Source organism: Hemitrygon akajei, chromosome 5 (genome assembly GCF_048418815.1).
Source record: "Hemitrygon akajei chromosome 5, sHemAka1.3, whole genome shotgun sequence".
NCBI lineage: Eukaryota > Metazoa > Chordata > Chondrichthyes > Myliobatiformes > Dasyatidae > Hemitrygon > Hemitrygon akajei.
The window spans coordinates 42,977,621-43,003,583 of record NC_133128.1 but is presented as its reverse complement, the minus strand read 5'-3'; the positions used below and the strand labels follow the sequence as shown (position 1 = coordinate 43,003,583).

At 39.2% G+C, this 25,963-nt stretch overlaps 1 protein-coding gene across 9 annotated transcripts in view; it reads left to right on the top strand.

Annotated features, from left to right (window-relative positions):
- The window catches only part of stxbp5l (syntaxin binding protein 5L), a 352,686-nt gene that overhangs the window by 197,195 nt on the left and 129,528 nt on the right, over positions 1–25,963 (top strand). For all 9 annotated transcript variants that reach the window (XR_012098901.1, XM_073045359.1, XM_073045358.1 and 6 more), the window contains exons 13-18: positions 1,044–1,111; positions 3,461–3,501; positions 5,073–5,290; positions 11,116–11,291; positions 19,783–19,908; positions 22,699–22,850. Coding sequence is in view for 8 of the 9 variants with exons in the window: in XM_073045359.1 (XP_072901460.1) it covers positions 1,044–1,111; positions 3,461–3,501; positions 5,073–5,290; positions 11,116–11,291; positions 19,783–19,908; positions 22,699–22,850 (781 nt within the window). In the remaining variant the exon portion in view is untranslated. The remainder of the gene's footprint in view (positions 1–1,043; positions 1,112–3,460; positions 3,502–5,072; positions 5,291–11,115; positions 11,292–19,782; positions 19,909–22,698; positions 22,851–25,963) is intronic.

The window sequence follows — 25,963 nt, the reverse complement described above, 5'->3', positions numbered from 1 at the left end:
GAAAAAATAATTAGTATTAATATTTTTAAATGCTGAGAACCACCTAAAATTGCATTATCTCGCTTTCCAATTCTGTCGAATAGTTTCTGACTTGGAACATTAACTCTGTTTCTCTTTCCACAGATGCTGCTTGGCCTGCTGAGCGTTTCCAGCATTCTGTGCTACCATTTCAGATTTCCAGCATCTGCAGTTTTCGAATTTTATTTACTATAATGGGTTATTCCCCATGAAATGTCCACAACCTTGTTTATTAAAAATATACAGTAAAGATGAGAAATTACAAAAAAGAGACATTAAGCAAGTTTTATAACTGTTCTAAGGTGTTTTATAAAATGCCTTTCATGACATGTTAGTTTACATTTGCCTCGATATCTGCTTCTTTAAACTGCTCCAATATACATTTCAAGGTTTATACTTTAAAGATGCTTTAAAATGTTTCATTAATAATCCATAATTCAAAATTAATTCTGCAATTCCTTCAAAACCTTTGTGTTTTTTGTAGTTTTAAATACTTGAGGTATTTTAGGATTGTGCTCCTTCATTTATGAAAACTGATATATACAATTAATTTAATAATGTCAAATACTAATCCCTTGAGTTTTTAATAGAATACATAAGTAGAACGGACTTACATTGATCCTTTTCTTGAGAAAAAATAAGCAGGTTAGATTAGACTTCGGAGGTTAACATTCTTTAAAAATTAAAGTCAGAATTAAAATCAGTTTAAACATTTTTAATTTCTTCATTTAACTTGCATTCTGCTTAACGTAGCTACTATCAGTAACATGTAAAGGAATGTAGCTGACCTGGAGTAGCCACCACTCTGCATTTACTTTTTAAAAAAGAGACGGTGTGAAGGAGAGCTGAGCAGATTTGAACCCAGTTCAGATTTTTTGAACATATTTGGGCTTTTCAAGTTACCAATTTATCTCTTATATTCTATTCCAAATTATCTGAAGATAACAATAAGTTATCAACAAACTAGTATAAATTCTTAAAAATTAATACCAATTCTAATAAATCCACCTTTTGTATTTCCCTAGGAATGGCCAATTGCTGGTGGCACATGGAACTTGGGTGCACAAACATATCCTGAGATAATCATAACAGGGTAAAGGCTAAATCAAAATTGTTTGTAATTTATTAATTTTTAATATTTTTTAAATTTCATTGGTATAAACATGCATGGAACTGAACAATTCAGAGACAAGTGAATGCTATTCTTCTTTCATGTGATTCTTTTTGTTTGGGCTGAACATTATTAATGATTCAGTTATGTTGGTTAATAATGAATTTCCCCATGTAATTTTAAACTTGTTTTAGAGAATGCCTGTTTGTTTTATGAGCCAAAATGTCTGTGAAAAGTTTTAAATTAGGACTTAGGAATTCCAAGGATAATCTACAATGTGAAGTAAGTGTTGTCTGCAGCAGCTTAAATCATACATTTTTTTGTTCCAACTTATTATTTTGCCAAAAATCCAGTGGGATATGAAGCCCAAACAAGATTATATGAATCTTCTTGTATAATGTGTGTTTCATAAAATGTGAAATTACTTAAATATATACTGGGCCAATAAAGTAAAATGTTAACTGCTTTGTCCATGGAAATTAAGAGACTGTTGATTTTATGGTTTTGTGTTATTCCATGCTATCTTAAGGCATCTGTAAAGCAATAGCCAAGAAAATGTAGTGGTAATAAATGCTCACTTTGGCAGAACAGGTGAATTCCCCCATTAGAGAAAGACTGGTGCAATAGAAAGGCCACTTCACATACCTGGGTTTTAGTCTTAAATCTATTTCTTGCCACTTACTCTATCTAGTGGTACCAGAGATGGCTTACTGTTACTGTTGTATAAAATTATCCTATTCAAGTGTAGGTGAAATAATCTACAACTTCAGTGAGTTAAATTCTGCTATTTTATAGCAGCTCATTCCTCAGAGAAACATCACCCAGCTACAGTGCGAGTTTCAGTCCATTTTGGACTTGTTTGACTTAGCATTGAGTCTGAGGTGATTTATACTACTTCTGAGCTGCGACAGATCGTCTTTGTATCTTGCCCTTCAGCATTGCACCAGCAGGACTCACCTAAAGCAGCAGTCCCATTCTTTTTGAATGGGGCCACTGAACTTTTTTTTAAAAAGGTACGTGTAGCTATTTGTTTTACTTTATTTTAATTGATACTAATGTTTTCAATTAATTTATTTTAAGTTGAATATATTTTAATATGCACCAATTATTTTTCAATTTGAAGTACAAAAGATCAGTTGCTTTCATCTGTGTCCATATGCTGCCAATCATCAGGGACAAATAGAAATAGTGGAAGAGATCTTGGATAACAAAAGCAGTCAAAATATCTAAGGTGGCCCAAAGGCATGGCCTGCAATCCGGTTACATCCTCACAGAACTCACAGGAAGATTTCAAATACTTTTAGGAGCCATGTAATCACTCAGGGTAATAGCAGGAAGTAAATAAAGGCATGGTCACACCATGTTGTTCATCTGAATTTGTTTTTACAGCAAATTTATTAAATTAATGTTTGACAATCTTACAAGAAATATTGGGATAAATTTCCCCAGAATGGTGACTGTTGGTGTTGAGCCACTTCAATAAAAACGAGTCCTACACATGATCAAACCAATTATATGTCTGATATTTACTGAGTGACAATTGTTCTGGGTCGAGCCAAGTGGCAAAAAGCTAATTTGCCGGAATTCCCCTGTAATACCCTGAGAAATTGCCTCATTGATCCTACACCAGGTCAGATCATTTTTAATTTAACAGAGACAAGTGTGAAGAATGGGGTCATCACAAGATGATCCAGCATTCCAAAGGTCTACTGGTTAGTGTTAGTTAGTTGGGGGTTTTGCTATTCTGGCAATGGAAGCATAGCAACACTTGTAAACTGGCCTCAGCACATTCTGTGCTGGTTATTAATGCAAAAAATGCATTCCACTCTCTGTTTCCACAATAAATAAAGCTAATCAGATGCAGCACTAGATCCGACATGAGCTCAACAAATAATAAATTGCTCCTTTTCTCTTTATAGAATAATTGATATTTGTAAATCGTCCATGGAACAATTCTAAGAGCTTCATGTTACATTATCTAAAGTTATTTTTTAATGATACTGCATACATTCCTTTTACCATTCCCATTTTGCCATGAATTAACAGTTGTTAAAACAGAGATTGTAATTTTCAGTGGAATTGGACTAATTTACTTAAATAAAAGTGTTGGTTATTATGAATCTTCAGATGAATCTAGTTGACATGTTCGTTTGTACATTTAGGGCTTTATAAAAGCAAAACGTATCTACGCTTTTTGTACTTTTTTAATGCTAAATCTGTTATCCTTGATGGAAACATTGACCAAATTACTTAGCTTAATTATACTCATGCAGTATGTTCACATTATTGTCATGTTTATTTTTTATTTGCAATGGAACTGTTTTTATACAGGCACGCAGATGGTTCTTTGAAGTTCTGGGATGCTTCTGCCAGTAAGTATCAAAGCTTTAACTATCTGTAGTGTTTAAATGGTCTCTACATAAATCAATTTCAGACTGTTATATGTAATTATTTTCAATAGGTACATTTAATATCAGAGAAATGTATACAATATACATCCTGAAATTCTTGCCTAGATTGTTTACATATATGTGAGACAATAATGTAATAACATTTTTAAGTGCATTGACCTGCTATTTACTTTGAGGCCTATGATCTACTCTGCTCCCAATGTGCTGTATTATGGTGTATATACTGGGATGTGGCACACAAGATATGAATGAACCTCAGCCATAGAACCTGTTTAATTCAATAATAACATTGCTATATATAAAATCTAGTTCAAATTTCTATGCCAGAACATTGTACCTCAACTAGGTGATGAAGCACACATATGGATTGCCTGCTTTCAAAGGTCAAGGCAGAGAATATAGTGGATGAGAAATTATGTTGCAGCATCACAGAGCACTGATCAGGCCACAAATGAAGTGTTGTGTGCAGTGCTGGTTGCCATGTTACAGGTAGACAATGATTGCACTTTTATATTGAAATGCCATGAAAATTGGCTTTTAGCAGCAGAGTATGTTGTAAATATGACAAATGTCAGTTACATAACATCAAATTAACATAAATTGAACAACTTACTTGACAATAACATGATGTTATTGCAAGTTGAGGGAAGTATAGTCCAAGGTAGAATTCAAGTTTTTCAGGTTGTTACTGAACATGGTCCTTTATGATTGAAGGAAGGTAATTGAAAAAGCAGCTGAAGGAGGCTGGGCCCAGGATATTGCCTTGACAATCTCTTGCAGAGATGTATAAATGGTTTGAATCATGAAATAGATGGCTTTGTTGCCAAGTTTGCAGATGATATGAAGATTGGTGGAAGGGCAGGTAGTGTTGAGGAAATGGGTAGGATGCAGAAGGATTTGGACAGATACAGAGCAGTGGTTAACTTGCAGGTCAGATTGGTAGTGAGGAAGGCAAGTGCAGTGTTAGCATTCATTTCAAGAGGTCTAGAATACAAGAGCAAGGGTGTGATGCTGAGGCTTTATAAGGCACTACAAATTTGATTTCATTAATTTACAAGTGAAAATGTAAAGATCAAGGTAGATAGATTTCCAGAAAGGCGATATTTTTTTGTTTTAAAAGCAAGGCAGTTAAACATTAGCTTCTCATCCTGACTCAAAATGAGACAAAAGACACACTTACCAACTAGTAATAAATTAGTGAATGGTGAAAATGCTTAGCAGATCAGCAGAATCTATGGATAGAGAAACAGTTAACACTTCAGACTGATGACTTTTTGGTAGAATAGGGAAAATTAGAAAACTGTTTTATTTTCCTGGTTATGAAAAAGTGTCACCGATTTAAAGTGCTCTTTATAAATGCTACTTAACTTGCTAATTATTTCCTGTACTCTCTGTTTTCATTCTAGATGTCCAGCATCAATGGTCCTCTTTTTAGTATAGTAAAAGTATTATACTGCTTTATCAACTGTGTTTTTATTTTTTAATTACCATTCCTGTCTTTCAACTGATCTATTTTGTTTATCAATTGCCAGTAACTCTACAAGTATTATACAGATTGAAAACCTCCAAAGTGTTTGAAAAACAGAAGGTGAAAGACGGGAAGCAGACTGCAGAGATTGTCGAAGAGGATCCCTATGCAATACAAATGATCAGTTGGTGTCCGGAAAGTCGAATTTTTTGTGTTGCAGGCATCTCGGCACATGTTATCGTTTATAGATTTAGCAAACATGAAGTTACAGCTGAGATCATGGTAAGTGCAAATTTTTTCTTATGGGCTTATAAATAACAAAGTACTTAATTTCCAAGGGATAAAATCAAATTTAGTGTAACTTATTTTCTTCGCATTTTATGGTTAGTTAACTATGCCTACAGTTTGTATTTTCCTGGTATTTTATATTGAAATTTTCCAAAAATAAAAATGACAGGACATTTAGTGGGAAATGGAATGTTGTTCACTTTTCAACTGAGATTTTTTTTAATAAAAAGATGAAATTTTAATCTTGGTAATGATCATTTTGTGTTGGTTGATTGGCTTCCAAAATTCATTGCAGGCTATTCATTTCTGTGATATGCATTCAGACAAGGATCATGCAAGGCATGATTTTTATGTTAAAAGTTATTTCCACATCCTGAGCACGTGAATGGATTGATTCATTCAAATACAGCAGGTCCCAGCAGGGAAGTTGAGGTTTGCTTCTCCATTACCGGTACTTAAGGAGATCTGTCTTACCTAGTTAGTGGTTCTAAGATGCTAATATTTGATAAAGATCATTTCTGCTTTAATCACTTACCTTGTTACTCATTCTGAACGTTATCTGTCCCTACTCAACGACCAGTGTTGTTCTAGCCCTCTTGTCACCACTCAAGAAACTTTGCCAACCGTCAACCACTCACTCCCGCCTCCCATCAAAACTCTACCAGATGTCTAGTTCTCAATGTCCCAGAAGCGACTCCCGCGGTGCTTTCGAGTGGGCAGTTGCAGGATTTAAACCTGGTGACAATAAAGGGCATTAGAGAGGTGGTGCTGTTCAGAAGCATCTCTTGCCCTGGAACTTTGTGGTGATACAGATCAAGAGGTGCATTCATCCGGGCAATTAGAATTCAGTGGTAAGCTTTAGGCTGGCAGGAGGCAAGTCACAATCTGTAAGATATTTATCCTCTGACTTGCTTATACAACCACAATAATTATGTGGCTAATCCACTTGGGTTTCTGTTCAACAGAGACATCCAAGATGATGAGGGTGAGGAACTTGATAACAGTAGATAAGATGGATGTGGAGAGGATGTTTCCTCTGGAGGGGGTATCCAGAACTCAAGGGCACAGCCTCAAAATTGAGGGGCGAACTTTTAGAACAGAAGTAAGGAGGTTTTTTTTAGTCAAAGAGTGGTGAATATGTGGAATGTTCTGACACAGATTGAGGTGGAGGCTAAGACCCTGAGTATATTCAAAGCAGAAGTTGTTCATTTCTTGATCTGTCAGGGCATCAAAGGATATGGTGAGAGGGTAGGTGTATGGGGTTGAATGGGATCCGGGATCAGCCATGATGAAATGGTGGAGTGGACTCAATCGGTTGAATGGCCTAATTCTGCTCCTATGTCTTATGGTCTTGTGGCAGGGTGTTAGATTAGTAAGGGTGTCAAAGGTTACAGAGAGAAGGGAGGAGAATGGAGTTGAGATGGAAGATAAATCAGCGGTGATCAAATGGCAGAACAGCTTTGATGGGCCAAATGGTCTTAATATCCCTTATGGTTTTATGGCAATGACATTGAATATTAGACCCAAATGGACATCAGCAGCCATGTTGGTTACTTTATGCTTATCTGTCCAGGTCTGAATGTTGTCTTGCTTTTGCTGCTTCCAGATATAGACTGCCTCATTCGCTGAGGAGTTGTGAATGGAATTGAATGTTGTGCATTAATGAGCTGAAAGCAACATCATTCATCTGAAGATGATTGAGCCTCAGATACTCCTAACAGTATTCCCACTCTGATATTATAAAGCTTCCATAACAGACTTCCCAATAATCTTCCTTTTGAACGAAGCTTTACTCCTGGATCCCAAAGGACTTTTACTGGGGCTACTTGATGCTACACTTGGTCAAGTGAAATCTTGGGTCTCTTACTTCATGCTCAGGATTTAGCTCTTAAGTTAATGTTTGGATTAAGGCCATGATGAGATATAGAACAGAGTAGGCAAAAACAAAACTGGACTTTATAAGCAGGCTATTTGATGTTTCTTGATAGCATTGCCAACTGTACTTTTCATCATTTTGCTGATGTTTGCGTAGGAAGACTGGACAGTATTTAGCTAGAATGTGGTTTGTGCTGACCATCATGCCAAATTGAACTAATCCCATCTGCCTGCTCATGGTCCAGATCTCTCAATTTCCCGCTTATTCGTGCATCTGAGGCAAAAGCTCTTTCCCAGACTGGTTGCAAGGTGTTCCACGCACCTATCCAGCACCAGGGATCCATTCTGTACATTTTTTCTGGACCAGCTGACCATGAGGAACCTTGTAAAATGATTTACTAAAGTTCACATAGATAACATTCATTGCCCTACCTTCATCAATCATCTTCATTGATTCATCAGGAAACTCAAAATTGGGAGATAGGTTGACTTCACACAAAGCAATGCTGACTATCCCTAATAGGCACATTTTTCTTCAAATGTGAATAAATCCCATCTCTAAAAACTTCCTCAATAATTTCCACTATTCCTAATGCAAGGCTTGCTAACCTATAATTTCCTGGTTGATCCTTGTAGTCCTTTGAAATCAAAGGAACAGCATTGGTTTTCTTCTGTCTTCTGCCACTTACCTATGGCTAAAGAGGATACCACGATAATGGTCAAGGCTTCAGGAATTCCTACCTTGTTTTCCTCAATATCCTGAGATAAATCCTATCAGGCCTTGGGGACTTATCCGCTTCGATGTTTTTCAAGACACCTATAGCCTATTTTTGTATTGACGTGTCATAGAATTAACAACATACCCCTCCTTAATCTCACCAACATGCTTTGGATATATATTCTTTAGTGTATACTGATGCAAAGTACTCATTAAGGACCTCATCTACTTCCTCTGGTTCCGTGTATAAATTCTCTCCTTTATCATGTGGACATACCTTTTCCCTAGCTACCCTGCTTCTAATTTACACATAAAGTCATAAGATTCCTCTTAATTCAACTTGACAAGGAGATTTCATGGCTCCTTTTAGCCCTCCTAATTCATTGTTTAAATTCTCCCATGCTTCCTTTGTATTCCTCAAGGATCTTGTCTGATTTCTGCCTCCTAAATCTTGCATATTTTTCATAAACATGAAAATGCTGAAAATCCAAAGCAATGTACATAAAATCTTGGAGAAACTCAGCAAGTCAGGTAGCATCTATGGAAATCAATAAGCAGTCAACATTTCATCTTTTTTCTTTCTCTTTTAAGCTAAACTTACAGTATTACTTATCAGAGATTCAGAAATCCTGCCATTCTCTCAGGAAAACACCTGTCTGATCTTTAATCAAATATCATTAAAAGGGCTTCCACATACCAGTTGTGGGTTTATCCTTAAACAGCTGCTCCCAATCTTCTTTCTCCACTTCTTAACTCTGCTGTTGTAAGCAACCTTTGCTCTGTTTAGCAATTTCACCCAAGGGCCAACCTTATCCTTATCCACAGTAAGACCATAGATATAGGAGCAGAATTAGGCCTTTTGGCCCATTGAGTCTGCTCCACCATTGCATCATGGCTGATCCAATTTCCCTCTCAGCCCCAATCTCTTGCCTTCTCCCCGTATTCCTTCATGCCCTGACCAATCAAGAATCTATCAACCTCTGCCTTAAATATAGATAAGACATGGCCTGTGGCAAAGAATTCCACAGATTCACCACTCTTTGGCTGATTTCCTTTCTAAAAGGACACCCCTCTAATCTGAGGCTGTGTCCTCTGGTCTTAAGATAATAGTCTTAAAATGTGGAATTTTGGTCACTGTGCCCAAAATGCTCCCCTATTGAAATTTTGATCACCTGGCCAGGCTCATTCTGAATACAAGGTCTAGTAGAGCCTCTTCCCCTCTGTCATCCAATTCCTAAATGGACACTGAAACCCTTTCTTTTTGTTATTTCTATTTTTTGCACTATTTTAAATTTAACTACTTAATATACATACATATTTACTGTAGTTGATTTACTCATTTATTTTTTCTCTATATTATCATGTATTGCATTGTCCTGTTATTGGGAAGTTAACAAATTTCACCACATATGCCAGTGATATTAAACCTGATTCTGATTCTGATTCCTAGTTCCACCGTCTTCTCAGTAGCATAGGACAGAGAACATAGAACGCTACAGCACAGTACAGGCCCTTTGGCCCATGATGTTGTGCTGTCCTTTTACCCCGCTCCAGCATCAACCTAACCCTTCCCTCCCACACAGCCCTCTGTTTTTCATTCATCCATGTCTCTAAACACACTCCTGGGGTGGTGATAGGGACTGGTACATTAACTTGCTTCAGGAAACTGAGATATTCTCCTAATAAATTTAGCATTAAGGGAATATGAGTTGATTTTGGAGAAGTTAAAATCACCCACAAAAATAATTCTTTTTAAAGCATCTTTCAATGATCTAACTGCGTATTTGTTCTTCTAGCTCCTGCTGCCTATTAGGAGTGGTACAGTATCACCCATCATAGTGATTAAGCCAGGCAGTGTCTAGGAAAAGAGTACAGTCAATGTTTCGGGCCGAAACCCTTCGGCAGGACTGAAATGTTGACTGTATTCTTTTCCATAATGCCGCCTGGTCTGCTGAGTTCCTCCAACATTTTGTGTGTGTTACTCGTATTTCCAGCATCTGCGGATTTTCTCTTGTATTATGATTAAGCCTTTCTTATTCCTGAGTTCTCTCCACATGGTCTCCCTGTATGAGCTCTCTGAGATGTCTCTCTTAGTGCAGCTGTGACATTCTTCCTAAACAGTAATGCAACTCCACCACTTCTTTTACATCCCTTACCATCACATCAAAAACATACTGTTCTGGTTCCCACCAGAGCAAATTCTCGAGCAAAACTGCCTGCGGGGATATTGGTGCTCCTCCAGTACAGATGCAACCTATGCAGATCTTGCTTGTCTTGGAATAGAGCCCAGTGGTATGGATACCTGAAGCCCTCCAGCTCCTTAGCCCACACATTCAACTGTGCTATCTTCATACTTCTGACCTCAGTAGCATGTGGCATAGGAGGTGATCCTGAGAATACAAAACTAAGAATACCTGCTTTTAAACTTTCTGCCCAATTCCCTAAGTTCTTTAAGCAGGACCTATGTATCTCTTCCAGCCTACCTCATTTTCACTCTAGTTGTTCACCTTCACTTTTCAGAATGTCTTATATCTGCTCAGGTGCATTTGTGACACTATTCTGGAATCTTGTTTGTGGCCACAGAAATGTCTATTAATGCCCTTGAATGTAGCGTTGCTTATCACTACCACTCACGTAGATTTTGACCTTACTTGCTATACAACAGTATGTTGAACTTCAATATTTTCAAACAGTTCCATGAAATTGAATATATCCATACCCACCTTTGATGTAGAATAGTAACAAGGTTAGTAAATAGTTTCTTTTCTGCCTTCTTAGGGTGGCACAGTAGCACAGCGGTTAGCACAATTGCTTTGCGACTCCAGCGATCACCAATCGAGGTTCAATTCACACTGCTCTCTGTAAGGAGTTTGTATATTCTCCCTGTGACCACATGGGTTTAATGAGTCATGGGAATGCTAAGTGTGACGGCATTTGCAGGTTTCCCTTAGTACCATCTTCGCGCTGCATTGGTGGTTGACGCAAAACAATGCATTTCACTGTATGTTTCAATGTGTATGTGACAAATAAAGCTTATCTCTTTAAGTGAAGATGAAAATCAGCAAGACTGCGTTGATGTTTCGATGTATGTGTGACAAATAAAGCTAATCTCTCCAATAACAGACAAAATCAGCAAGGAAATACTGCAGGGTGAACATATTTTAGAAGTTTTTAAACAGTAAGGCATGGAATTGCACTTACTATTAATTTTAACACTTTGTTTCAGGCCCTTGAGCTACGATTACAGTATGAAGTTGAAGACATTGTTACTCCAGAACCAGAACCGGTGCAGCCATTCACTGATACGTCTTCTCAGCTTTCATCTTCAAAGAGTCCAGCATTATCTGGTAGTGCAAATGCATTAGCGCCGGAGGGAGTAAGAGACAGCATCCCATGTCTCAAGTAAGTTGAACCTGCTTTACGTACTGCTGTAAGTCAGTATATATATTCTCTTGGGAGCTCCATGCCTGATAGTTCAGAGATCATAAAATCTCAATGCTTAAAATCAAAAGCTGGTTATTTTTAAATTGGAATGCAATCATTCCCCAAGACATTGCCCTGGCAAATGCATCAAGTCTGCTAACACCAAACTAAAATATTACCATATATGAGTCTAATTGAAAATTTCTACTGTCACATTGGCATCAAGAATGATTTCATAGTTGTAGCGTGTGTATTTATGTATTATTCATATTTGTGCATTTGTATTCAAATGTGAGCACTGAACTTCCTGCATTTTGAACATGTGATGTAGTGCCTGAGGATATAAACAAAGCCAAGTAAGAAGTGACCACAAAATGGAGAGTAAAATTTGATATCCAGCTTAGTCATACTCTTGACTTAGCTGCAACTGTTAGAGGCTACCTATATCATTCAGCACTAGTTATTCAAAACAAAACCAGTGATTTTTAAAGGAGAACAAATAAAAGCTTATTTATACACTAAATGTTTTGTGTTGAATCATATGGCTATCACCAGCAATTCTAAAGGGATTGCCAATATTCAGATGTTTCCAGTTAACCAAGCTCAGACTTTTATGAACTAAGGCTGAAACGTCTTTAGAAATGTGTATTTATCACCAGCCCATTACTGAGCACCATGTGGAACTCAGTAAGGAAAATTTGTTTTGTTGGTTGTTGTTTGATTAGAATCCTCCGTATTCTAAAGATTAAAGATTAGCTTTATTGGTGACATGTATGTCGAAACATGAAAACACATCATGAAATCTGTTGTTTGTGGCATTGACCAACACAGTCCAGGGCGTGTGCAAGGAGTAGCCCGCAAATGTCGCCATGTTTCTGCCGCCATCATAGCATGCTCATAATTTGTGAGCCCGAACTTGTATGTCTTGGGAATGTGGGAGGAAACCCGGGCACCCAGAGGAAACCCACGCAGTCACAGGGAAAATGTACAAGCTCCTTACATACAAAGGTGCGAAATGAATCATGATCACTGGCACTTTAAGGCATTATGCTAACTGCTATGCTACTGTGCCACTCTTAATATTCATTTAAATCAGGTCTCATGGCCTGTTTAATGATATTTTTAGGATTTTAATGAGGTTCCAATTAATTTCATTTTTATTTTTTTATCAGTTATTTAAAACTAATTGCTAATTTGGGCCGGGCTTAACCAATTTACTGGCTGATACTTAATCATTGATTTGCTTGTGCTACATCTCACTGGACTCTGGTGAGTTGATCCTCTGCGTCTATATTTGGTCTTGACTTATTAGACTTGATTTGGTCTATAAAACAAACATGTTAGCAAATACTTAACAAAATGTTACCAATATGGCATTCCACTCATAGAGATCAATGAAGATAGAGTAACCTTTCAGCATTATCTCCAACCTTATGTAGGACCTTCAGTGGAATAGTACTGGCAGAATTTCTCATTTGTAATAAAAACAGCCAATGCTAGAAGCATTCGGCAAGTCAGGCAGCATCTGTGGACCTGAAACGTTAACTATGTCTCTGTTCCTAGTGGAGTTTCCAGTCTGAAACATAAACTCTGTTTCTCTTTCCACAGATGCTGCTTGATTGGCTGAGAGTGTTCAACACATTCTGCTTTTACCTAAGATTTTTATCATCTGCGTGTTTTAACACCTTTTATGACTTTTCATTCATTTCCTGAACTCCAGCGTTTGACTGACAGCAATTTACAGATTTCCACAATTGTGGGCACATACAGAAAAAGTCAAAAGTTACTGTTCATTGTACAGAGCATTATCTGTGAATTCTGTTTTGCTAGCTTTTCCCAAGTAAAATCCAAGCCATTAACCTCCTGAACTTATGTTTTGCTGAAAGCCTTAATTCTCTTGCTCAAAGATATTAAGCATAGTGATGAACTTGTAGCACAGTTACAGATTGACATGTATGATGCAGGCATCACTGAACCGTCACTGAAAACAGATTATAACTGGGAGCTTAATGTCCAAGGATACACATTATATTGAAAGGATAGGCTGGAAGGCAGAGGGAGAGGCATTGCTCTGTTGCTAAAAAATGAAGTCAAATCATTAGAAAGAGGTGACATAGGATGAGAAGCTGTTGAATCATTGTGGATAGAGTTAAGGAACTGCAAGGGTAAAAAGACCCTGATGGGAATTGTATACAGACCCCCAAACAGTAGTAAGGCTGTAGTCTACAAATTACAATAGAAGATAGAAAATGCATGCCAAAAAGGTCAATGTTGCAATAGTCATGGGGGGATTTCAATGTGCAGGTAGATTGGGAAAATCAGAGTGGTTCTGGATTCCAAGGGGGGAATTTCTAGAATGCCTACAAGGTGGCTTTTTAGAGCAGCTCATGGTTGATCCCACTAGAGGTTCAGCTATTCAGGATTGGGTGTTGTGCAATGAACTGGAATTGATTAGAGAGCTTAAGGTAAAAGAACCCTTTGGGGAAAGTGATCATAATATAATCAAATTCACCCTGAATTTTGAGAAGGAGAAACTAAATTCAGATGTATCAGTATTACATTGGAGTAAAGGGAATTACAGAGGCATGAGAGAGGAGTTGGCCAGAATTAATTGGGAAAAGAACACTGGCAGGGATGACAGCACAGCAGAAATGGCTGGAATTTCTGGAAGCAATTCTGAAGGCACTGAAAAGTCACTGCAGGACATTCTGGAATGGGAGGGTGAACAGCCAGTGGTCGTGGTGCACATAGGTACCAACGATATAGGTAAAAAATGGGATGAGGTCCGACAAGGTGAATTTAGGGAGTTAGGAGATAAACTAAAAAGTAGGACCACAAAGGTAATAATCTCTGGATTACTACCAGTGCCATGTGCTAGTCAGAGTAGAAATAGGAGGATATTTCAGATGAATACGTGACTTGAAAAATGGTGCAAGGGGGAGGGATTCAAATTTCTGGGGCATTGGAACCAGTTCTGGGGGAGGTGGGACCGGTATAAACAGGACGGTCTGCACCTGGGCTGGACTGGAACCAATGTCCTAGGGGGAGCGTTTTCTACTGCTGTTCAGGAGATTTAAACTAATGTAGCAGGTGGATGGGAACAAGTGCAGAGAGACAGAGGGGTGTAAAATGAGGGTAGAAGCAAAAAGTAGTAAGGTGAAAAGTAAAAGTGGCAGGCAGGCAAATCCATGGCAAAAAGCAAAAAGAGCCACTTTTCAACATAATTGTATAAGGGCTAAGAGTGTTGTAAAAACAAGCCTGAAGGCTTTGTGTGTCAATGCGAGGAGCATTCGCAACAAGGTGGATGAATTGAATGTGCAGATAGTTATTAATGAATATGATATAGTTGGAATCACAGAGACATGGCTCCAGGGTGACCAAGGATGGGAGCTCAACATCCAGGGATATTCAATATTCAGGAGGGATAGACAGGAAAGAAAAGGAGGTGGGGTAGCATTGCTGGTTAGAGAGGAGATTAACGCAATAGAAATGAAGGAAATCAACCTGGAGGATGTTGAATCGATATGGGTAGAGCTGCATAACACTAAGGTGCAGAAAACGCTGGTGGGAGTTGTGTACAGGCCACCTAACAGTAGTAGTGAGGCTGGGGATGGCATTAAACAGGAAATTAGAAATGCGTGCAATAAAGGAACAGTAGTTATAATGGGTGACTTCAATCTACATATAGATTGGGTGAACCAAATTGGTAAAGGTGCTGAGGAAGAAGATTTCTTGGAATGTATGCGGGATGGTTTTCTGAACCAACATATCGAGGAACCAACTAGTGAGCAGGCCATTCTAGATTGGGTATTGAGCAATGAGGAAGGGTTAGTTAGCAATCTTGTCATGTGAGGCCCCTTGGGTAAGAGTGACCATAAGATGGTGGAATTCTTCATTAAGATGGAGAGTGACATAGTTAATTCAGAAACAAAGGTTCTAAACTTAAAGAAGGGTAACTTTGAAGGTATGAGACGTAAATTAGCTAAGATAGACTGGCAAATGATACGTAAAGGGTTTACGGTGGATATGCAATGGCAAGCATTTAGAGATTGCATGGATGAACTACAACAATTATTCATCCCAGTTTGGCAAAAGAATAAACCAGGGAAGGTAGTGCACCCATGGCTGACAAGGGAAATTAGGGATAGTATCAAGTCCAAAGAAGAAACATATAAATTAGCAAAAAAAAGTGGCACACCTGAGGACTGGGAGAAATCCAGAGACCAGCAGAGGAGGACAAAGGGCTTAATTAGGAAAGGGAAAAAAGATTATGAGAGAATGTTGACAGAGAACATAAAAATTGACTGTAAAAGCTTTTATAGATACGTGAAAAGAAAAAGATTGGTCAAGACAAATGTAGGTCCTTTACAGTCAGAAACAGGTGAATTGATCATAGGGAACAAAGACATGGCAGACCAATTGAATAACTACTTTGGTTCTGTCTTCACTAAGGAGGACATAAATAATCTTCCAGAAATAGTAAGGGACTGAGAGTCTAGTGAGATGGAGGAACTGAGGGAAATACATGTTAGTAGGGAAGTGGTGTTAGGTAAATTGAAGGGATTAAAGGCAGATAAATCCCCAGGGCCGGATGGTCTGCATCCCAGAGTGCTTAAGAAAGTAGCCCAAGAAATAGTGGATGCATTAGTTATAATTTTTCAAAACTCCTTAGATTCTGGATTAGTTCCTGAGGATTGGAGGGTGGCTAATGTAACCCCATTTTTTAAAAAAGGAGGGAGAGAGAAACCGGGGAATTATAGACTGGTTAGTCTGACATCGGTAGTGGGGAAAATGCTAGAGTCGGTTATCAAAGATGTGATAACAGCACATTTGGAAAGAGGTGAAATCATCGGACAAAGTCAGCATGGATTTGTGAAAGGAAAATCATGTCTGACGAATCTTATAGAATTTTTTGAAGATGTAACTAGTAGAGTGGATAGGGGAGAGCCAGTGGATGTGGTATATTTAGATTTTCAAAAGGCTTTTGACAAGGTCCCACACAGGAGATTAGTGTGCAAACTTAAAGCACACGGTATTGGGGGTATGGTATTGATGTGGATAGAGAATTGGTTGGCAGACAGGAAGCAAAGAGTGGGAGTAAACAGGACCTTTTCAGAATGGCAGGCAGTGACTAGTGGGGTACCGCAAGGCTCAGTGCTGGGACCCCAGTTGTTTACAAAATATATTAATGATTTAGACAAGGGAATTAAATGCAGCATCTCCAAGTTTGCGGATGACACGAAGCTGGGCGGCAGTATTAGCTGTGAGGAGGATGCTAAGAGGATGCAGGGTGACTTGGATAGGTTAGATGAGTGGGCAAATTCATGGCAGATGCAATTTAATGTGGATAAATGTGAGGTTATCCACTTTGGTTGCAAGAACAGGAAAACAGATTATTATCTGAACGGTGGCCGATTAGGAAAAGGGGAGATGCAACGAGACCTGGGTGTCATTGTACATCAATCGTTGAAGGTGGGCATGCAGGTACAGCAGGCGGTGAAAAAGGCAAATAGTATGTTGGCATTCATAGCAAAAGGATTTGAGTACAGGAGCAGGGAAGTTCTACTGCAGTTGTACAAGGCCTTGGTGAGACCGCACCTAGAATATTGTGTGCAGTTTTGGTCCCCTAATCTGAGGAAAGACATTCTTGCCATAGAAGGAGTACAGAGAAGGTTCACCAGATTGATTCCTGGGATGGCAAGACTTTCATATGAAGAAAAACTGGATCGACTAGGCTTATACTCACTGGAATTTAGAAGATTGAGGAGGGATCTTATTGAAACGTATAAAATTCTAAAGGGATTGGACAGGCTAGATGCAGCAAGATTGTTTCCGATGTTGGGGGAGTCCAGAACGAGGGGTCACAGTTTAAGGATAAAGGGGAAGCCTTTTAGGACCGAGATGAGGAGAAAGTTCTTCACACAGAGAGTGGTGAATCTGTGGAATTCTCTGCCACAGGAAACAGTTGAGGCCGGTTCATTGGCTATATTTAAGAGGAAGTTAGATATGGCCCATGTGGCTAAAGGGATCAGGAGGTATGGAGAGAAAGCAGGTACAGGGTTCTGAGTTGGATGATCAGCCATGATCATACTGAATGGCGGTGCAGGCTCGAAGGGCCGAATGGCCTACCCCTGCACCTATTTTCTATGTTTCTAAGTCTGAAGGTCGATAAGTCACCTGAACCAAATGGTATACACCCAAGGGTTCTGAAGGAGGTGGATGAAGAGATCGTGGAGACATTAGTAATGATCTTTCAAGATCGCTCGATTATGGAATGGTTCCAGCAAACTGGAAAATTGCAAATGTCACTCCATTCTTCAAGAAGGGGGCGAAGCAGAAAAAAAGGAAATTATAAGCCAATTAGTCTGACCTCATTAGTTAGGAAGAAGTTGTAATCAATTATCAAACATGAGATCTCAGGATACTTGGAGGCACATGATATAATAGGCCATAGTTAGCATGGTTTCCTCAAGGGAAAGTCTTGCATGACATATCTGTTAGAAGTCTTTGAAAAAATAACAAGCAGAGTAGACAAAGGAGAAATGGTATTTGGATTTTCAGAAGGCCTTTGACAAGGTGCCACACATGAAGCTGCTTAACAAGGGAACATTCTAGTATGGATAAGGTGGTGATTAACTGTCAGGTGACTAGTGGTGTTCCATAGGGGTCTGTGTTGGGGCCAATTCCTTTTACGTTATACGTTAATGATTTGGAGATGGAATTGTTGGCTTTGTTGCAAAATTTGCTGACGATACAAAGATAGGTGGAGGAACAGGTAGTTTTGAGGAAGTAGAGAAACTATGGAAGGATATAGACAGATTAGGAGAATGGGTAAGGAAATGGCAGATGGAATACAGTGTCGGGAAGTGTATGGTCATGCACTTTGGTAGAAGAAATGGAAGAGTTGACTATTTTCTAAATTGAGAAAAAATGCAAAAAACTGAGGTGCATAGGGACTTGGGAATCCTTATGTAGGATTCCCTAAAGGTTAATTTGGAGGTCAAGTTCACGGTGAGGAAGGAAAATGCAATGTTAGCATTCATTTCAAGAGGACTAGAAGATAATATAAAAACAAGGACGTAATGTTAAGACTTTATAAAGCGCTGGTGAGGCCTCACTTGGAGTATTGCGAGCAGTTTTGGGCCCCTTATCTTAGAACAGATGTACTGAAACTCGAGAGGGCTCAAAGGAGGTTCACAAAAATGATTCCCGGTTTGAACGGTTTGTCATTTGAAGAGCGTTTGATGGCTCTAGGCCTATATTCACTGGAATTTAGAAGAATGAGCGGTGACTTCATTGAAACCTATCAACTGGTGAAAGGCCTTGATAGAGTGGATGTAGATAGGATATTTCATATGGTGGGAGAGTTTAATACCAGAGGATACAGCCTCAGAATAGAGAGGTGTCTGTTTAGAACAAAGATGAGGAGGAATTTCTTTATCTCCTGGTCCAGTGGTGTTAAATTCCAAACTAATATTCAGACACCTGGATAACTAATCCAGGAGCAAAATTGAAAACCTGTCTTGTGGCCGTTGTACTTAAAGTCAAGGAATTGAATAAATGTGAAATAACAAGCAGGTGTCACTTATAGTGTCGAAACCAGCTCTGTTACAGAAAATCCGTCAGGATGTCTTTAAGGAAAGTTCTTGCACGTTCTGGAGTATATATGACCTCGTATCATTAATCTGGTTGCCTGCTAGCTGCCCTCTGAAATGGGTTAACCAATTATTCTTCTTAAAATATGAACAAGATTAGTGATAAATACTGGTTTTGTTACCAGTGTCTACATTACATGAACAAAAATCTGTCATTTTTCTTTACCATTTGGTATTTATTCATTCTGATATATCCAATTTTAATTACTATATAATTTGTCTTGAATAATTAGTCTAGAATCTGAACCTTATGATGCCACATTCTCTATTGTCCTCCCACAGCTAGCTGTTTTTCTACCTTTACATTGTACCTTGCTTTTTTAAATCATAACTAGTTCGCACTTATTGTCTCTTGTCTGATCAATTCTAGTGCAAGTGGAAAAAGTAACTTGATTAGAACATATAATTAATTACATGGATAAAAGTATACTACCATGTGAATAAATTAAGATTACAGATTACAAAAGAAGAAAGAAAAGTTCATTGTAAAAAAATTGATTGCAAGATAATTGCAGTTATGGTGTAAATAATAATTAATAATAATATTTTAAATGTTCCAGATCAAAACACTTTGCCTTTAACTTTGAATGGGACTAACGGAGAAAATCTTTGCCTTAATTGCCTCAAATTATATAAGATTTTTGAGTTCAAATCTCTTAATGCTTGCTTATTCCTCTCTAGTTTCATCTACTGCTACAGTTCTCAAATCTCTGCACTACAGACTTTCCACTAATATACGATTAATTTCAAACAGATCGCCAATGTGAATACACTTGTCTAGACTTTTTACCCTATCATCTTACTTTGCACTAAAGGGTTAAAACTCGTCCTGTCAAAATGGCTCCTGGATATCAGGCTGATCTCGTCATTCAGCTGGTATGGATTGATGGAGAACCACCTCAACAGATCACCAGCCTAGCAGTTAGTTCTGCCTATGGTCTGTAAGTAAACTAATCATGAAATGACTTTGCCCTTGACATAATGTATATAAGTATCTATTAGCATGAAATCAGATCATCAAATAGAAAAATGTAATTGTACAAGACAGAATGCAGAGAGGATTTAGGAAGCTGTCAACAGTGAGCAAAGATTTGATGGACTAGCAATATTTTCTTGGTACGGGCAAAAGGGAATCTTAATTCAGGGGTATAAAATTATTAAGCCTTGATGCAGTAACTAGAGAGAAATGAATTCTTTTGACAAGAGGGTTAAAATGAGGAGATGTAGATTAAAAACAATAGAGTAGGAAAGGAAATGATTTTGTCTAGATAGCGGTAGATTTCTGAAACTCATTGTCAGAAATGGTGGGGGAGGTAGAAACCACCTTCACATTTACATTATAACATATTTGGATTTACACTTGAGAAACTAACAATTGCATGGCTACACATTAAGTACTAGAAGGTTTGGTTTTAGGTTTGGTAAGTCTTATTTTTAACCAGGTTGGCCTGTTCCTGCCTCTATTTTTTATGTTCTTATATTTACCACAATTTGTGCAATAATGTTGTCTTAAATCAGTATATTCTGATTACCAGCCCTTTGGCAACTTGAAATAGTTTCTCATTTACTCTGTTAAAGTCATTCATGGTTTTGAGCACCTTTATGGTTCTCATGTTAACCTTGAATGAAAATCAAAAAAAAAAATTCAGATGTTGACAATGTGAAACAAATAAAAACATTTATCAGGTCAGGCAGCATCTGTAGAAAAAGACACAGTATTAATATTTCAGGTTAAAGGTCCCACTTTAATCATTGTCGCACACACCCAGTGATGGGTTAAAGAACCGGCAGAAATGGAGAACACACTGGAGTCTGGTATTGCTATAAACTAATAGTGTTTATTAGTAAACTGCGCAATACGGTACTATAAATGCAAATAGCTTCAACAGGTTAGCAATGACATATCTGTACACAAGTGTGGAAATAGGAACAAAACTAGGCTCTTTCAAACCTAGGGGTGAATGAATACAGTCTTACGATGATATGTAAGAAAGGTCAGTTCAATGCACGAGGTTGCTGTTGTTGGTAAGAGAGAGTGATTTGTAATCCAAAGGCGTATGTTGTGAGAAGGCAATTATGTCGATATTCCAAAATAACAATAGCAGTAGGTTTTATCTCCGAAGTTGTTCCACTCCACACACGAAGTATCACCGACAGTGATCTTCAACAAATATCCTTTCAACATAAGAGGTACCACCCCGAATTCAGTTACGGGTCACCCCAAAGTGGTGGCCACAGGATACTCAAACAGAATCCACGTATGGATTATCACCAACAGTAGCTTATCACTGAGGTACCATCTTCAAGTGGTAAAACTACCAACCCAGGCCAGGATTATCACACACTGGTAGATTCCACAAGGTTACCTCAAACACAGAACTGTAATAGCCACTTATCCAGTTCCACGACATACGAAATAACTCCAACAGTGATTGGCCACAGGGGTGCCTTTCTTCAGTGAACTACCACACCCAAACAAGGGTAACACACAAGTGGTAATCACTAAGGTTTCCCCCTCACCAGAGAACCCACTCCTGTGGATTAACTACGTGACAGTCACACCTTTGTATTCAAATGGAACTCAAACTCACCCTTACGGGCTACAGAGGAGAGAGTCCAAACAGTGACCTCTTTTTCATTAGGTTTCTTCTGTTTCAAACCTTCTTCTCCCCTCTTCTCTTCCTTTAAAGTCACCAACAAAGGTGACCGTTCTTCTGTGGTAGAGTTATCAACCCAGGCCAGGGTGGACACACAAATAACTCCCCACCGGTCACACCTTTTCTGCTCTGCGAGAGCCACTGATCGATTTCCCCGAATCGATCTTCCACAAACCCACCTTCCTGTGGGCACAACAAGCTCATCCAGTGTCCAAAACCGTGTGTGTCATGGTGTGTCTCTCTGTGTAACAGCGGACCTGGTTTTTTATCTCCGCATGCTGGACACCAGCTGTCCATCAATCTGCTCCGCCCTCCTCTCTCTGTAAGAGTTTTACAAGCAGGCAAGTGTCCTTGTGGAAAGGTAAACAAGCTTGCAGAGAAACCATAACATCAATCTTCTGAGCAGTTTCTCTCTCTCTCTCTCTCTCTCTCTCTCTCTCTCTCTCTCTCTCTCTCTCTCTCTCTCTCTCTCTCTCTCTCTCCCTCTCTCTCCCTCTCCCTCTCCCTCTCCCTCTCCCTCTCCCTCTCTCTCTCTCTCTCTCTCTCTCTCTCTCTCTCTCTCTCTCTCTCCTCTCTCTCTCTCTCTCTCTCTCTCTCTCTCTCTCTCTCTCCCCTCTCCCTCTCCCTCTCCCTCTCTCTCTTAATAGCAGTACAATTCATAGGGTCAATTCTGGACCCTGTTCCAAACTAGGGTTACCCATGACATCAACTGTGCTCAAAGGAAAATAGTTGAGGTTTCACAGGTCACACAATTGAATTTGAATGTTTGATCTCTCTATTCACCCTGGTAAAATCCCTTTTTGCCTCAGCAAAGATTTGATACACAGCAACTGAAGCTGGTCTCACTAGTGATTTGTGAATAGTTAGCATGATAAATATGTTTAAAGATTACTATTTTATCAACTTGGCCTGTTATCTCTAAGAGTTAATGAGCATGCCTCATATCTTAATTACAGTTGATGTTAAAGGTCTTCATTTATGACTATCTTTTGATCTTTCTAATAGAACTTAGTTTGTATAATGCAACTTGTAAGCAAATAACATTTCCATTTTCCTTTTATGTCTTATCTCCAGTGTGACATTTGGAAACTGCAATGGTTTGGCAGTTGTGGACTTTATGCAGAAGACCATTCTACTTAGTATGGGAACCATTGAGCTTTATGGTACAAGTGACCCATTTCAACGCCTTCTCAAATCTCCTCGTAAGAGCAAACAGCTCACTGCAGGTACAATCTAAATGTAAGGTTAGAGTGTCTGTTCTTGTGAAATTCTGCTTATTCACCTGTTTTCTCTTGTAAGCCAGTAGTCACCTGTGGTGGATGTAATGTTGTTTGTTTGTTTATTCATCTATTCATAAATTTAGAGCAAGACAGATACCTAAATTTCAGTGCTACTACAACAGCCTAACTTTGGGCCAGATGGTTCTCATACTCCCCTCTGATAGAAGGAAGCCATTCAGCCTATTGCGCCAGTGCCAGCTATCAGAGCATTCATCAGTCCTATTCCTTCATTTCCTTCCTTATAACCTATCCTCACATGCCCATCGATTTCCCTAGATTCTCCTGCTACCCAGCTATATCGTGGACGATTTGCAGCAGTTAATAAAGCTACCTGTGTACATTTTCTAACTTCAAAATTAACTGAAAGAAAGGCACAGGTCGGGGATAACATGTGTGCTTATAAGTGGGGCGCACAGTTATGATGTAATGGTGTGTTGACATACAGTATGACATTCATGTGCTTTTTACAAATAACCCATAATGAATTATGTAAACAAATGGGCTGAATGGTTCCTTAATCAAACAATGTATCTATATATTACTCATATATACATATACTTACAATATACTACATAATACATTTACTATACAGACATCCACAGCATAGTAAATTTTAAATTGTCCAATTCAAGCCTAAAGATTTAATCTCCATGAGATTATCCCTTGTGGGATAATGTCTGTGCTGACATGAACACTCATGGCTGTGAAACAATCTCAGTTGCTGGTGGCTGTAGGAGTTGAGTCTGGAACTGCAGGACGTGGTTCTGACAGCTCTGGATACCTTTCTTCTCTAACAATTGACTCTTCTTTCCTCAAACGATCGATGCGTTGTCTCCAGATGATATCAGACACAATCTCCACTGTGTAGGACAGTGGTCTAGTTCTATCCTTAATCTTAGCCAAGTACCCACTTTGGATCACCTCTGCAGTCCCTCACCAGGACCGCTTGTCCAGGAGTGAAGCATTGAACCTCCTTGTTTGAGGAGTCCTCGATTTGTCTCAACTGTTTGTCGTGCGTACTCCTTCTGAGATTGAGATCCGAGCGTGAACACAAGGAATGACACAGAAATGGTGAGTTGATGGTTGTGGAGTGTGCTGAGTTGTGATCTGAAGGGAGGAAACCGGCACGCTTCTGATTCAATGTCGGAGTATTGTGTTCTGCTGCCCTTGCTCACAGTGCACTCTTTAGACTGAACTAGTCTTCCCACCAAGCCATTTGTAGCTAGGTAGTAAACTGCAGATGTAACATGTCTTATCCATTTCATTTTCAGGAGTGACTGAAATTGTTCCACCACAAACTATGATCCATTATCACTGATTGAGTGTTCTGGAACACCAGTCCTTGAGAAAAGGCTTCTCAGCATGTCAACAGTGTGTGAGGCTACAGTAGGGGCTACTGAGAACACCTCTGGCCACTTTGTAGCTACGTCCACTACTACCAAGAAATTTGTGTCCATGAATATTCTGGCAAGATAAGATCCACATGAATCCTTTGCCAGGGCCAGCAAAGCCATTCCCAGGGAGGGAGAGGCAGCGCTCTTGGTATCGTCTGAACATGTTGGCATCCTGAACAGTGCGTGGTAAGCTGTTCGATCTGCTGACCAAACAAAGTTTCAGGGCAGCGCTTTCATTTTGATCATGCCTAGCTGACCGACATGCAACTCCTCCAACACTTTAAGATTACGGCTTGGATGGTACAACTCTCAATCCCCACACAAGGCAGTGCCTGTCGAGGGCAAGTTCATCCAGGTGCTGGCAAAAATGGGGGAGCTGGAATTTCTGCTGCACCTTTCAGCCATTTTAGTTGGCCATTTAATCCTCAGACAGTGTGGAGTTTTTTTTGCCTGCTTTCCCTTTGGATCATCTCTATAGCATGGAGACTTTTGATTTGCATTAGGGAGAATAATTCCAGATGAGTACCTTCTTTTGTAAATTTTTCAGATGTTTCCTTTTTCAAGGTAAACAGGGCAATCCTTCGGCATTTCCATGATTAATTGTCTTTTGGAATTCAGTCTTGTAATTTTGTCCTCCCAGAAACAGAGCCCATCTCTACATTTGTACTGCCTCTGTTAGTGGAACACTCTTCTGTGGATTGAAAATAGACACTAGTAGTTGATGATCAGTCATGAGGGTCTCCATTATGGTTGACTGGTTGAAACATCTTACACCCCAAACGAGACTCAAGTCCTCTCTGTCAAGCTGTGCATAGGTTTTCACTGCAACGATCAGGGAATGTAATGCAAAAGCTATGGTGTGTTCACTTCTGTCACTCATAACATGTAACATGGCTGCACCTCACACTGCTTTGTCCATTGCCATTTCTTCTTGATCTGCAGGACTAAGTTCAAGGTGTAGAGCACAGTAGCCATGTTTGGCAGGAGCCTGTTATGGTAATTGACAAATCCTAAAATGGACTGCAACTCTGACATGTCCTTTGGTCTAGGGGCTTCACCACTGCTTGAATTTTCTCAGTACATCTGTGTAAATCTTGTGCTTCACTAGTGTGACCACAGTAAGTGATGCTTGGTTTAAACTATTTGCACTTGTTGCATTGTGCTCTAAGCCCATTATCTTATGAGCTTTTTAACACAGTCTTGAGATTTTGGAGATGTTCCTTGTCATCCCGGTAACACTGAGTGTAGCCTTTTAGCACCTGGTCTGTAGCTCGAGTGCAGGTGCGGGTCTAAAGGAAAGCCTATTATGATAAAGCCCTTGGTGAGAAATACTTCTTCCACCTCCATCTATAGGTAGGCCTCTGCTAAGTCTACTTTGCTGAACGTTTTTCTCCAGAAAGGTTTGATAAAATATCCTCTGTCCTGGGCAGAGGTTATTGATCTACTTTCAGTACTGGGTTCAAATCACCACAGATTCTGACAGATCCATTCTGCTTGGCTACTGGGACCATTAACATTGCTCATGGGTTCCATTCAACCTCGGGAGGAATTCCTTCAGCCTCCATGTGACCTCGTTCTCTGGCTCCTTTATCAAGGATGGTATAAGGAACCAGATGGGCTTTGTAAAATTTATATTTTTGTTGTCTCAGCCAATCATGGCCCCCA